Genomic DNA, 14088 nt, shown 5'->3' on the forward strand with positions numbered 1-14088 from the left:
ATGAGCACCACATCTGCCTTTCCCAGAGAAAGGAGAACATGGGTGCCTATACCTCATTCCAGCATGGAGAAACAGCCACCCACACCAGAGCTACCAGGTTTCCCGCAGGCATGGTGGGACCACAGCCTCCTTCAAGGCAAATAGGCTCGCTGGGAGGCAAATCATGTCAGACAACCCATAACTTGAGTAAATTAACACCAAGCAAAGACATTCTTTGAGTAACGATGTAGATCCTTTGAGTAATGATTAAGCAACCGGCCTTATTTGTTCGGGCTGCTCATGCAAGGAAGTCACATCAGGTTTGTGTTTTCCGAAAGGAATAAATTTTGTCCTTTTGCAAAGAAAAAAAAAAAAATCTCAAAAAACAGTTGGAAGAACTTTGTTCAGATTTAGGTCCTCCTTTTCGGCAAACAGCAAACCCAGCGAACCTGACTGGAAAGGGCTGGTGCCGCAGTAAGCTTTGAGCATGTACAGACAATCCACAAAAATGAGAGCCCTTGCGACGTTGGCGTAGTGGTAGACGGCAGCAGCTGCCGTTGAAATACAGCCATTTTCAGGACGGAAGCACAGAAACCATTTTCTCATTAGCTTGCTCCAAAATGGGCAGTTTTTTGACTTGAGCTGTTCTCCTCTTCCAGTGAAAACTGTTCCGGGATATTATACGCTTGTATTGAGCAAAGCTGCCTCTCCTCGTAACTTTTTTGTCTTGCCAGAACAGCTGAAGATCTGAGTTTTCTGCTGAGATTTCGATCTCTAATTCCACAGTCCAAGTAAACACATTCAAAGCACTTAAGGGCCATCCCACTGTGGCCCTCAAGTTCCAGATCAGGCGTTTGGTTTAACAAGCCACTAGTTTTAATGCTATGTAAATGCTGGCTTCTTGCTATGATCTTATTATTATTAATGTTTTTCATTACTACAGCTGCACATTTTCAGGCCTTTCACTCCTGGGCTTTACAACAGCTGAGGTTCTCACATGATTTCTGGTGCCGGAGATTCGGGGACCGAGAAAAAATCTACAGCAGGACCAGAAATCGTGAAAGCTAGCAGAACTGATGATATGATGCTTGGGATTAAACTGCTGAATAACATCTCTTGCATTTGACAAGCTGTCCTACCCTCCCTCTCTCTCAAATATATATATATCTATCAAGGAGATCTTTGCCACATGTATGTGAAAGGAGAAACTACTCTCCTTCTATACGCTGAGAGTACAGGAACATAGCGCATGCGGAGGAGTGAAAGACAAAAAGGGAGCGAAGAGGGAAAAATAAATCTCCATATGCAATCTATTAATCTTCTATAGGCTCAAGAACACGTGTGAAGTGACCCTCAGATCTGTCCCCGGGCAACATCATTAATATAACCTGTTATTTGTACGGGGTATATAGCCTGCTGAATGTTCTTCCCACCAGCCCTTGCATAACCCAGTCCTTGGCACCAGCAAACTCGGAAACGCTGAGATAGGAAGGCGATGGCCATCGGATGAGGCAACCAGGTCTCATAACCCTGCTCGTAGCTTTAGCCCATGGGGTTGTCCGGTGTGGCCTCGTAAAGGCATGAGGAACACAGCTACGCTGATGGCTTTTGAGTTTAGCTCTTTGCACGCAGCAGAGGTGTTGTGAGGGTAACTGAGTCCAAAACCAAGATAACTTTTACCAGGTGGCTAGAAAAAGTTACAGCCCCATTACTTGCAAGGTAGAGTACTCTGGGTGCCACCTTGGTCTCACTATAGCTTCTTCTCAAAGTGGTGAGGAACAAATTAACCCTGCAAACAAGATTTCTAACCCTCTTGGGAGGAAGGCTCAGGCACAGGGAAACTTGGGAATATTTACCCCATTTCTAGTAATTTTTTCCCCCCATTTTCCCTGTGCTATATGTGCATAGCAGAGGTTTGCGGCGCACCTCAAGCCCTGTGGTCCCAGCAGGTCCCAGCAGGGGAGGGAGAATGCATTAACCTGAGGAAGGCACATCTGAGGACCAACGAGACAAGCAATGCGTTCTTACCAAACTCATCACCTAATTGTGGGTCACGTCATGACGACTAGTCCCTCCTGTTGTAAAGGCTGTCATTAGCATCTGTGTCCATTTAATTAAGAGATGGGGAGAAGGAAGAGGAAAAAAAATATGCAACCACTTTTGTTGCCAATATTTCTATACATCTGCACGCATCTTCCAAAAGAAGCTGTTTATCACTCATTTAAGTGGGGACAGAGGTATAACTGAACACTGTGTGCAGCTTGAGAGGCTTTTGGGGTTTTTTTTTGACACAAAATAGGAGAACAACGAACAAGGAGGGCATGGCTAAAGAGTGCCAACGCTACACCTGATTTTTGCTGCTAGAAGAGACAAAAAGCCCAGAGAACCCCTGATCTATCAGTGGAGCGACAGCAACATTTTGCCTGACAGCTTAAGGGTCAATTTTGGCTTGTTTTGTGTCTGGCAGGTCCACAGGTAGGCAAAGCAGGTAGGAAACCAGCACGATGCAGGGATGTCAGGAGGACACATCTCCCACAGGACGGCTGAGAACTTCCAGGAGCAATGCTGTCAAAAGACCTGGGAAGATCCTGGGATGTGAGGGACAGCAGGAGTGGAAGGTTTGGTGGTGGAGTCACCTTCTGCAGTCCACGTGCACCATCAGCCAAGGATTGCAAGTTGAAGCTAAAGATTTGAGTATTGATATCTTTGCCTCTGACATCACTAAATTTTGCAAACAGACCTGTTGTCCTGGATCATTTAGGTATCGATGTCATTGTCCATCACCACCACGAGTCCAAAGTGGGGAAATGGAGGCACCAAGTCTTTGTAATATGCAGACTAATTTTTAGAGGTCCTGTTCCCAGTGCGCTTGCTCCGTTAGGAGTAATGGGGTTGACTCAGACCCCAATAACTGGCATTTTACACTGAAGTGCACCTGGAAAAGGTGATTCCCAAGAGAGGTGACACAAGCTGACCCAGGTGTGTTTAGGACAGGGACAGGGAGAAGATGGACTTGCTGCTCAGAGATGAACTGGAAGGAATGCTGAGACGAAGCACTGAAAAGCCACTTGATAGGGTAAGAGGCCCTCGTGCCAGGCATAATATTTGGGTTTCTTCTAAGAGCATTCCTAATCTCTCTGTCTGGAGCAAGGAAACACACACAGCACACGTCCCACCTCAGGTAACAACAGGAGCATGTTTATTCAGGTCTGGCACTTACAGAGCTCGGAGGGACAAAGTACACGTCATTTGTTTTCCAGAAAAGTCAGCCCAGGATCGGAAGAAACAAAAGGATTTTATAAAAAGAGACCACAGTTGCAGGGGGCCGGGAATGTGTCTCCCTTCGGGTCATGCATTCCCGGTACCCGGACCACCCATGTGCTGGGGGCACGCCGGGGCCAGGCACCTCCACGGTGGCGAGAGGCAGGAACGGCTGAACACTTGACCGGGTGGTATCTGGGGTTAATCGGTTCTCGGCGAGTCCCAGCCTTGTTTTAACCAACCTTAGAAATGAGCGGGGGGGGGGGGAGAGGTATTAGATATAAAAGCAGAAACCCTTCCAAAACGATCCACCTTTGCCAAGGAGGTGTGAGAGTGCAGTGGGGTTATGTCCACAGAAGGAGGAGAACAGCTTGGCCAAACCACCCAGGTCTCCAGTGCTGGAAGAGCGTAAAGTCTGGGAAACAACCACCTTGGAAGCCTTCTGAGAAGTAGAGGATCTCCTTGCAGACAGCGACAGAGAAGATATTGGCTAATGAGACCCGCGACAGCCGTTGGAAGACAGCTCTTCCTCGGCCAGCCCCATCACTCGCGAGCCCTGAGGACGTAGATGAAGCTAACGAGGACCCCCAAGGCCAGGACCGCGTAGCTGGCTTTCACGCTGCTGGAACCGCTGATGTTGCAGAGGAAGGAGTCGCAGCAGTAAACGGAGGCAGCCGCTATGCCAAGGTTAATCCCAGCGCTGGGGCAAATGGGAGAGCATCCTTTGGAGATGGACTGGCCAGACTTGCTGCCTGAATTTGGGTTGGGGCAGGAGGAAAGGAAGAAAAGCAAAAAGGAGACGGGTTTATATAATGTTTCTCGGCTTTCTGATCACCTGTTCTGCAAAGGAAATAACAGCACTGAAATAGCCAAAGAGTCACAGGTGGCACGGAGAGGATGAAGTGCTTCTCGGCGTCAGGCTATGACAGTAATCTCATCCAGCCCACACATCTCAAGGAACAGCCATGACAACCTCCCACACGGACTTTAGAGACCGTGCAACACCCCAGGGACACCCTGTCTGGGCTGTTGGCCAAAGTTTGGCCACTACGGCTCCGGTGAAGAATCTCAAAAATCCCACTCGAGCTTGACCCAGGGACTCCTCGAGCGAGACGGGGAGCACAGGACATACAGAGCACCGGGGAAGGCACTGGTGAGCAAAGGCTGCGTTTCGAGCACCGGCCGCGAGCGAGGTGCAGCACACGTCTAGCAGCAGGAAATAGGAAACCATTACCGCTGCGCTAAGACGAGAGGTTTATAAATGCTGCCGGCTTTGCAGACTGTGCAACTCGGGCATGCAACATCCCTCTCTCCCGCAAGGGAGAGGCAGGCAAGCCAGGCTGGGGTCTGGTCTCTGCAACGGTGCCAGGAGACCTGCCGGAGCAGCCTGCTTCCCCGGGAACAGCAGCCGGGAAGCGCGGACCTCTCCCAGATCTTTCGTGGCACATAGGGAGGAAATTTGGAAAATCTCCCTTCCTGCCTACCCCACCTCCTCCATGGAGAGCGAAGAAGCAAAAGGTGGGATTCAGGGATGGACAAGTCCAACACAGGGCAAAAGGAGGAAGGGCAACCCCGGAGCTTTCCTACAATGGAAGCCTTTGCAGCATCCTCTACCCTTTCACTTATTCATCAGCAACCTCCCTGCCCCCACCCCGAAATTCCCCTCGGACCGCCAGCATCAGTGCAGGCATGTGGGCTTTAACGTGACTCCATCTGGCAGCACGTCCCTCGTAAAAATTCCCTTGGGATAGTCCGACGCTCAACCGCTAAGCCGAACTTTCCCCTTTTTTCCAGCCAAAGGAAGGAAAGCCTTCCTGCAGCTCAGCAGGTGACCCAGGAGAGCAGCCAAGCGGGGGAGAAGAAGCTCCTGTCACCACTCACCGAGTCCCACTCCAACATATGTCGTCACACAGTGGTTTTCATTCTCCCCGCACTTGACGGGCGTCAGGCAGGCCCAGTTGGAGGATGCATCCGAGCACGAAAAACAGACGAGCGTGTGGGCTGCAAGGGAAAAGCACACTTCAGTTAGCGGCTGGTAGGAAGACCTCCTCATTTGGTGATCCCCACCTCTGACACAGGATGCATCTGGAGTATTGTACCCAGTTGTGGGCTCCCCGGGTCAAGAAGGACAGGGAACTGCTGGAGAGGGTCCAGCAAAGGGCTACAAAGATGATGAGGGGACTGGAGCATCTTTCTGATGAGGAAAGGCTGAGGGACTTGGGGCTTTTAGTCTGGAGAAAAGAAGACTGAGGGGGGATCTTATCAATGCTTATAAATCCCTAAAGGGAGGGTGCCGGGGGGATGGGAACAGTCTTTTTTCAGTGGTGCCCAGTGACAGGACAAGAGGGAACGGGCACAAACTTGACCATAGGAAGTTCCATCTTAACATGAGGAGGGACTTCTTTCCTGTGAGGGTGGCAGAGCACTGGCACAGGCTGCCCAGAGAGGTGGGGGAGTCTCCCACTCTGGAGCCATCCCAAACCCGCCTGGACACCATCCTGTGCCACTGTTGTAGGTGCCGCTGCTCTGGCAGGGGGGTTGGACTAGATGATCTCCAGAGGGCCCTCCCAACCCTGACCATTCTGTGATTCTGTGTAATTCTGTGACACATGGCACGCACTGCACCTGGCCACAGGGCCACGCTTGCTATTCTGGCTGTATCAATCTGCAATACGTTTCCCCCCCCCCCCAAAAAAAAAATTGGCCAAGTGAAGGGTTCAAGCACAAGGGATACATTTCGAGCTCTTAACAGGATCAGCTGTCAGCTAAAGTCTCAACACAACCACAGGTCACCCTGGTACTTTATGGCATGCTCCTCTTTCCTCCAAGAGCAGGTCCAAGCTACAGCTGCCAACTTTAAACTATTCAACAAAGGCAAATTCACACCTGCAACCTGGAGCCTGAAATCTGGGCTTATTCAGCTCAGCTACCGTGGACGCTGATGGGAAACGCTCCAGGCGTGACCAGGGGTTCGAGCTTTCCGTGACCTGCCTTTGGCAGCAGGGCACAAAGCTCAGGCTATGCTTGAGCTAGCGCATGCGGTGGAAACCATTTCTCAGCTAGAGCAATCTCAGCGTTGCAGCAAAACCTGCAAGGACTGTCTATGGCAGGGGGGTTGGAACCCAATGGATCTTCAAGGTCCTTTCCAACCCTAAACCATTCTATGATTCTATGACTTGCATGGTCCCGCTATCCAGGGAGTCACAGCACTGCGAAGGCAGCATATGCAACCAACCTCTTTAATTTGGAGCAGGGGGACGGCAAAAAAAGCATGCCTTCCTCCATGGCAGGTCCCCTAAAATGGTCGACCCTACACCAGCAGGATGAAGTGCACCAGCTGGCTCCCCTCCCACATCCGTCAGGTCTCCCCAAGAAAAGGGCAAGATTGGAAAATAGCATTCGGTGTTGGGAAATGGTTGCAGAAATGGCCTGGACTGGTGTCTCAGAAGGGACATAATGCACTTTGCAGTGGACGGATGATCTTCCCTGTATTTTACATATAAGAATATCACATCCACACTGCAACTGTTGACCTACATACACAGACAGATCAGGTCTGTTCCCAATACTTCATGGGCTCTGATTTTTGAGCACTTAGACGGAGAGCCCTTCCACGAGGCACTGCCTTTCTCGTCGGTGTTTACAGGATGCAAACCAGAGCGGGGGTTGATTGAGGATGGGAAGTGCAAGGCAGCATCATTCCTGCTCCCATCTCTTACAGCCCCACCACAAACAGATTATCCTAAGGCAGTGAAGTCAGTGAATCCCTGGGAGAGCTCGCTGATGCTCAACAGTCCCTCTCACGGAGTATTTTGAAAAACAAGTTGGACAAATATTGGTCAGCAGCTGTCCCACTCTGCCGCGGGACTGCATGACCTCTTGAGGTTCTTCTCACTCCTGTTTCTCTCAGGAAAAGAAAAGCTTTTTATGGGAAAATTGAGAGAAAAAATAATAATTGTGCTCTGAAGAATGACTTTTGAGCAGCCACGGCCAAGGCAGGGGAAGAAAACAAAAACATAATCTCAGGGAAATTGATTAAAGCGGGTTAGTGGGAGATCCTGAATGTTACATCAGGGCAGCCAGATGATTCTGCTTTGGAGATGAAGCCAACACCACGACCCCCTAAGCAAGAATTTCCTGGACTGTCTCATATATCCTCCAACGACCATCAGTCTGCATACGATCCTTACAACGAAACCCAGTTACCTGAGCACACCAACACAGAAGCCACAACCTACACACAGCATCCAGGATTACAGGGCCACCAGCTGAGTCAAAAGCCCCAGGAGAAATTCGTCAGTGGATCTTGCCTCGGGATCTAGCAGAGCAGGGGGAGGACGGAGCAAGCCATTGAACCTACAGGCTGTCATTGTCCCTTGCTGAGTCCTCAGAGTGTTTCCATCAGTGGCATTTTTGACCTCATTGGCCAAAACTCCACCTGGGATCTCAGAGCAAAGCCCAGCTCTCTCCTGCTCCCTTGTCCCCAGCACGCTCTCAAGTCTCAGGTGACCTGTCCCAAACCCTTCTCCTTGCAACCCCCCCTTGAGGGCAAACTGAGGAGGCAAATTGACTCATCCCATTTCAAAGGAACCTTCTGCAACCAGGAATGAAGTGGATTAGAGGCTTCCTGTGGGCATTATGGCAGGACATATATCCCCATATGTATTTGCTCACTACGCTGGACGCACGAGTCGAGTGGTGCAGTGCTATTCATTAAGGCTTAGAGGTTCCAGATACAAACGCATCAGAAATATTTGTACATGCCCATAAAAGTGCCTTTAGGCACGAAATTCTCTGCCCCGTGACTAAATCTATGCTCCTACTACAGCACCTCCTGCCTGTCCCCAGTGTTTTTCTTTGTCACACCTACTTATTACCCCTCGTCAATACCAACAAAATCTTTGCAGGGGAGGCGAGTCTTTCAACATAGTTTTAAGAGAGGAAATACGCAGTCCTAACTAGTGCCACTTTCTGCCCCAGCAAAACGGAGAACTAAACAAAATAACCCACTGCAGAGTGAAGGGAGCAAGCAGGCTGAGCGTTTTCGACAAAAGGCATAAGAGGGGTGCAGAATTATTTTAGGCAGCTGGAGGCAGAGCAAAGAGTTGGAGCTCAAGGCTACGAGAAAAGGAAAGGGGAAAAAAAAAAATTAAAAAAAAAGCCCAAGACTGCACAATGAAAAAGGGAAGCCTCGTTTTCACCAAGCAGAAAACGCAGCGTTCTTTCCCGGGAAGAATTTATGTGTTTATTTGTTTGCTGCTCCATGGAACAAAGAGCTCCTAAAACAGAGCGGCTCATTTGGGAGAATTCCTCAGATAAGAGGTTGAATCCATTCTATCGAAGAGCAATGCGGGGGGGGGGGGGGGGGAGCCTTTAAAAGCCCACTCTGAAGCTCAACAGCACTGGTGAAAAATGCTATTGCTTCAGCAGCTCTTACGTTCAGTCCCTGTGCCAAACGCTCTTTTCCATCACTCTTCGACCAGATCCTTATACACCGTAAACCAGATTTTCAGGGCACTTTGAGCAGCAGGTAAAGCTCAAAGAGTCTGGAAGTGTTTGGGGTTAAAGCTATCTGCAACGATCCCATCTGCCTGGCTAAGAACTTACTTTAAAGCTGAAAAGGGTTGGTTGTTTTTTGTTGTTTTTTTTTTTTTTGGGGGGGGGGGGGGGTGAAACCCCTTCCTGCCTTGGCCTGGACAGCCCATCCTCCCAGCTGGAATTGAGTACATGCCAGCTGGGCTCTGATGGAGACCCAACGCTTGAGTTGCCAGTTGCTTCACGGACCCCACTGGTAGGAGGGCACGGGAAGGGCAGCAAACAATTAGTTTCTTCTCCTCGATGTCTTCAGGAGCCAAAAAAGGACTGTGTTCCCTGAGCAGGGGCTCAGAGGGCCCAGAACTCTCCTGTTTGCTCTTTGTTTGGCTTCTCTGAGGCATCGACATATGGAAACAATATGGGGTTTTGCGCGGCCCCATGGAGTTTGGATAGCTAGAAATGGAGTCGCCGGGAAGGCGGGGATTGCAGACCCTGCCACTTGGACAACTTGCAGTTTTAACGCCCAGCAACAGGAAGCCCGTTCTCCCCAGCTTCGGTGGCAGCCCCAGGATGCACTCCACAGGGCATGGTGCCTTGAGGACCACCTCCCCACATGTTGGCCATCTCCACATCCCCGAAGGATGCTGGGGGGGCTGGGGGGGGGGGGGGGGGACACAACACACGGACATAGCACGAGCCAGGATCTCGAGTGGCTCTGCCCAGACTTTGCTCCATCAGCCATTGCCGGGGCTGGGCTCCATCTCCCCTCCACCCTCCTTCCCCTCGGCTGCATCTCAGCCCATTTCAGGGCCGTTATCCCGGCTCGTTGCGCCGAAAAGAAGGAGCGGAGCCGGCCCTGGTATTTGTTCGAGCCGTAACTGGGAAAAGCTCCAAAATATCTCCATGCACAGCTGGAGAAGCACACCTATACATACAGGCACGGAAGCCCTTAAGTTCCTGCTGCAAGAGGGACACTGCTGCCAGGGAGGTCTTGGAAAGACCCCCCCCTCCACCCCCCTTGCCAAACCCCGGCACGGCTCAGCTCTGTCCCCCCCAACCCTCTTTACAACCACACCACCCCCCCCTCCCCGCGCAAACCTCCTACTTCCAGAGCCCACTCTACAAAACGCAGCACACACACACACACACACATCCCAAATTTGCTCCCAAATCCAAGGCTGGGGAAGAACTGAGGGGACCTCGGGGAGAAGTGATGGTGGCGGGGAGAAGTGATGGTGGCTGGGGGAAGCCCCCCCTCTCCCCCTCTCCCCCCCTCCCTTACCTCTCTCCACGCACAGCACCGCAGCCAACACAGCGAGCAGGAGCGCCTTCATGGTGCGGCGATGGGGCCAAGGAGATGCGCAGCGGCAGCTGGCGGCGCGCAGGGCTGGCGGTAGGGCCGGGCGCCGGGGGTGGAGAAAGGCCATCCGCCCCGCCCCGCGGGCCGCCCCGCGCCCCCCCGCCGCCTCCCCCCACCTCCTCGCCGGCCACTCCTGGTTTCGTTTCCCCCCTCCGGAGAACCTGGGGCCGGGAAGGGGCGGGTGGCGGGGGTGTAGTCCCCATGGTGGTTCGGCTTGCCAGCGCCTGGCCTGCTGAGGGGCTGGGAGCTCTGCTGGAGCAACGCCAGCTCTCCCCTGGCCCTGCCCCAAAAGGCTTTTTCCATCCCCCTTTCGGGTCCCCTGAGGGAAGAGACGGGAGTAGGAGAGCCCCCTGCGTGCTGAACCCCACTTACGCACAGTGAACCCCCCCTGCATCCACGACTCTCTTCACCCACGAGGATCTGCTGCGTTCATGCCCCCCCTCCCCTCCTCTCTGCCTCTTCATTCACAGATCTCCTTAGTACACGTACCCCATTCATTCACAACCACCCTGTAGGCGCACGTGCCCCGTACGTGCAAACTCCTGTGTGCAGGACTCCCTTCATGCCTGGGTCTCCTGCATGCAAGACCCCGTGCATGCACAAGCCCCCTGCATGCAAGACCCAAGCATGTAGGGAACCAACTTCCCTAGCTGTTTACCAGAGCCTAAATGGGATTAGACATAAAGGGTTGGGAAACTTGAAGGTACAAGGACCCAGCAGCTGGGGTAGCACAGGGCAGCCTGGGCTGCTTGGCAGTATGGGTCTGCAGAGCACAGGGCGGTCCACCAGAAAGGTTCGCAGGAGTGACCCAGATTCACTAGGTCCCACAGAAAAAGCTAAATCCTCTAGGAAATGAGCTGCAGGGAGGGCACTGGGGGAGGGACCCTGTGGAGTTGGCTGTCAAGAAAGCCTGGGAATGGAGGAGAGGGCTGGTGAGCCAGGAAGAAACAAGCAGGTTTGACAAAATCTGTATGGGTTTAATTCTGCAGAATCAGCATTTCCTAGCAAATGCATCTGTCAGAAGAAATTCCAGCTCCTGTCTTGCCAGAGTGCATTCAGAGTCCTCTACTTGGAAAACAAGTCTGTGCCTGCAAAGCCTCACTTTCCTTGTCTCTCCTATGGCTCATTTTTATTTGTCATTGCCAGTTATTCTAGCAGGAACTGATTGTGAGTGGTGTGTTTCTGTGGTCTCATATCTTCCACTGGAACAGGCTGCCGGGACTGTTTCATTTGCTGGTTTACAAATCAAATACTAAAAAAAACTGGGAAGTTTCAGCTTTGTGGTAGCCTGAGCAACCGTAATTCAGATGCACTCACAAGACCCTTGTGTCATACAGACTAAGTTCGCATTGTGCCTGTAAGAGTCAGCCCGGCTTTTTGTAGCCCACATGTGAGCAATCTCACAGCATTTATCTCCGCTGTGAGGTGCAGCACCTGAGATTTAATTTCTGGGTATCAGGAAGGCACAACGTGTTCTTTCAGGTCTCCCGTTCATCCAGTGTCTTGTACGCTCCCTCTGCCCCCGGAGAAGTGCACAAAGGCCTACAGCTTTCTTTTATTCACCCCCGCACAAATTTAACATTATCAGGTCCACTGATTCCTGGAGAGGACCTGTCTGCTGCTAGGAAGGAAGAGAGAGTACCTAAGAGTGCCTAAGAGAGTACTCACCACGAGATCTGGAGTCATACCGATACTACCAAAATGGCTGGGCAGGGACAGAATTAATTACAGGATACTGCAAAAGGAAGAGGTGGGCAGAGTGGCTGGAGACCAATTAGCTACGGTGGAAGATGCTCTAGGTAAGGAAGCCCTTCTGAAAGCTTCCCGGTCTAAGCCCATGTCTCCCACCTCCTTACCAAGGCTACGGTGTGGGACAGCAGACTGCAAAGCTCAACACAGCATCTCCAATGGAAGGGCTTTCTGTTCTAGACCAACGCGTAGCAAAACACTGCACTGAATGCTCCGGCCTCGTCTTGCAAGTCTGGAGGTTGTTGGAGGGCTTTGTTGAACCATTGGCTTCATACCGTAAATGCGGAAAATGCTTCTTCACAAGAAGAGGGAGGCGGTAAGAAAGGCAGCAGGGGTAGAGTCCAGCAGGAGGAATGTGGTTTGTGCTGGGCAAAGGTACACACAGCTACAAAAACATGTTTAAGGGAAAAGGAGATAAGGGAGCAGCTGGGTCATAAAGCAAACTGATACTAGAGTGACTGTTTCAAGGTTTGCCTGCGTGCTGAGGGGGAATGCCTAGTCTTAAAATCAGGAAATTAACACCATGGCAGCTTCCTGCATGGGTCAAGGGAGCAGGTTAGCAGAGAGAGGTGCAGCAATTAAAACTGGAATTACTAGGTCTTCAAGGCTTCGGTGCTGAACTGGCACATTGGGAGTTTGAGCTTGAAGCGTGGGCCCGCTCAAAACTTGCTGAGCTTCTGTGGAGCCAGGTGGCATGCGGAAAGTTTCCTTCACCGCCACGTTTCTGTTTTGAGGCTTGGGTGAGACTTCCTGAGCCTGGCCAGCGTTGTGCACGTGGGTGTCTGCGAGGCACCTAAACCCCAGTCAGATTTGCAAATGAGGTCTTTCCCCAGTTAGGGGAGCTGAGTTGGTTTGTGGAGCAAACCTGCTAAAGCAGCCTTGCATAGGTGCCACAGGAAGGGGACAAAGTCCTTTCTTTTCAATAGTTATATCGTTCTCTGGACATGAGAAGTGTTCAGACCTCTCTTCTGCTCTGTGGAAGAGCCGTGTCCCACCTGCCAAAGGTGTCTCAGAGTAAAATGTGGAGTATCAGTTTGGCAGAGCAGAGGACTGGGAGGACACAATCTCTTCTCTAGCCTGAAAAAGAAGGAGCCCAGGATATCCATCCCTGCTGCAAGGTATCTTTCCCCTTAGACAGACAAGTCTCTTTGCCCAGAGCAGTCTGCTGCAATGTAGTCATGACATAAAGGCTCTCACTGCCCCAGGTGCTGCCACAGCCTCCTACGCTGCAAAGAGTGCTGGAGCTGTGATGCACCATCCTCAAGACTCCTATTCACACTGTCCTGTTCCACTTGGCTGATTGAGAAGACTGACTTTACATGCTGGCCCTTCCCCATCATCCCACCCCTGGGATTTCTTCTCCTGAAGCCTCTTTTGGTTGCTCTGGATCGGAGTTACCCAGAAGATGTTCAGGAATATGCTTGCATCATCCAAGGATGCTCCAGACACAGGTTTTTGCATAGGCAAACCAAGCCACAGTTATTTCTTTGTGCCTCCTTGCTGTCTACAGTGCCAGAGCTCAATGTCCTCCGTCACCTTGACAGGCCATTCTCTGCTGCAGACCATGGGGACAGACCTGAGATAGCTTTCAGTTAGCTACTGAGGTTCCTGAAAATATGGGTGCATAACCAGGTACATCTAACAGGACAAGGGGTTACGGCTTCAAATTGGAAGAGAGGAGATTTAGATTAGATATTAGGAAGAAATTCTTGACTGTGAGGGTGGTGAGGCACTGGCCCAGGTTGACCTGAGAAGCTGTGGCTGCCCCATCCCTGGAGGTGTTCAAGGTCAGGTTGGACAGGGCTCCGAGCAACCTCGGCTGGTGGGAGGTGTCCCTGCCCATGGCAGGAGGGTTGGAACTTGATGATCTTCAAGATCCCTTCCAGCTGTAACCAGTCTATGATTCTGTGATCTTTGGGCCACAGCGTCTACTGGAAGAAGACCTTCATCTGCCTGCTTAACCACAACCTGCAGTCACAGTCAGCCTGTCAGATTTATGAACTTTCATTTCTCGTCTACGCCAACGTTTCCGTTTTCTTTATCTCCCAGAACTGTTAAGGTGAAGGTGGTTTGCTGGCTGGTGCATGCTCCGTCAGTATCAGAGAAATCGGTATTCTCACACCTCCTCCTTCCAGAGTCTGCATGACTCACCCTCTTTCTTGCTTGTTTATTCTAGGCTTTTGACAGGAAAATAATTGTGAAGC

The 14088-nt window shown here is 51.4% G+C and overlaps 1 protein-coding gene across 1 annotated transcript; it reads right to left on the reverse strand.

The window, feature by feature from the left end:
* Positions 1 to 3162: 3162 nt before the first annotated feature.
* LOC309686776 (lymphocyte antigen 6E) lies at positions 3163 to 10180 on the reverse strand. Its single transcript, XM_082499536.1, has 3 exons — positions 10058 to 10180; positions 5122 to 5241; positions 3163 to 3992 (listed from the first exon to the last, which is right to left on the reverse strand). Exons 1-3 carry the CDS (start codon positions 10107 to 10109, stop codon positions 3784 to 3786), a joined length of 381 nt encoding a protein of 126 aa, XP_082355662.1. The 5' UTR covers positions 10110 to 10180; the 3' UTR covers positions 3163 to 3783.
* Positions 10181 to 14088: the final 3908 nt, after the last annotated feature.

This window comes from Vanellus vanellus (assembly GCF_965231255.1).
Source record: "Vanellus vanellus genome assembly, chromosome: 2".
Taxonomy (NCBI): Eukaryota; Metazoa; Chordata; class Aves; order Charadriiformes; family Charadriidae; genus Vanellus; species Vanellus vanellus.

Excerpts from the sequence above, each read along its gene's own strand:
- LOC309686776 (XM_082499536.1), bottom strand. The coding sequence starts at position 10,109 with ATGAAGGCGCTCCTGCTCGCTGTGTTGGCTGCGGTGCTGTGCGTGGAG. Across the intron at positions 5,242-10,057 it reads GGTGCTGTGCGTGGAGAGAG|CCCACACGCTCGTCTGTTTT; the intron begins GTAAGGGAGGGG and ends TTTCCCTTGCAG. Across the intron at positions 3,993-5,121 it reads ATATGTTGGAGTGGGACTCG|GCAGCAAGTCTGGCCAGTCC; the intron begins GTGAGTGGTGAC and ends ACCCAAATTCAG.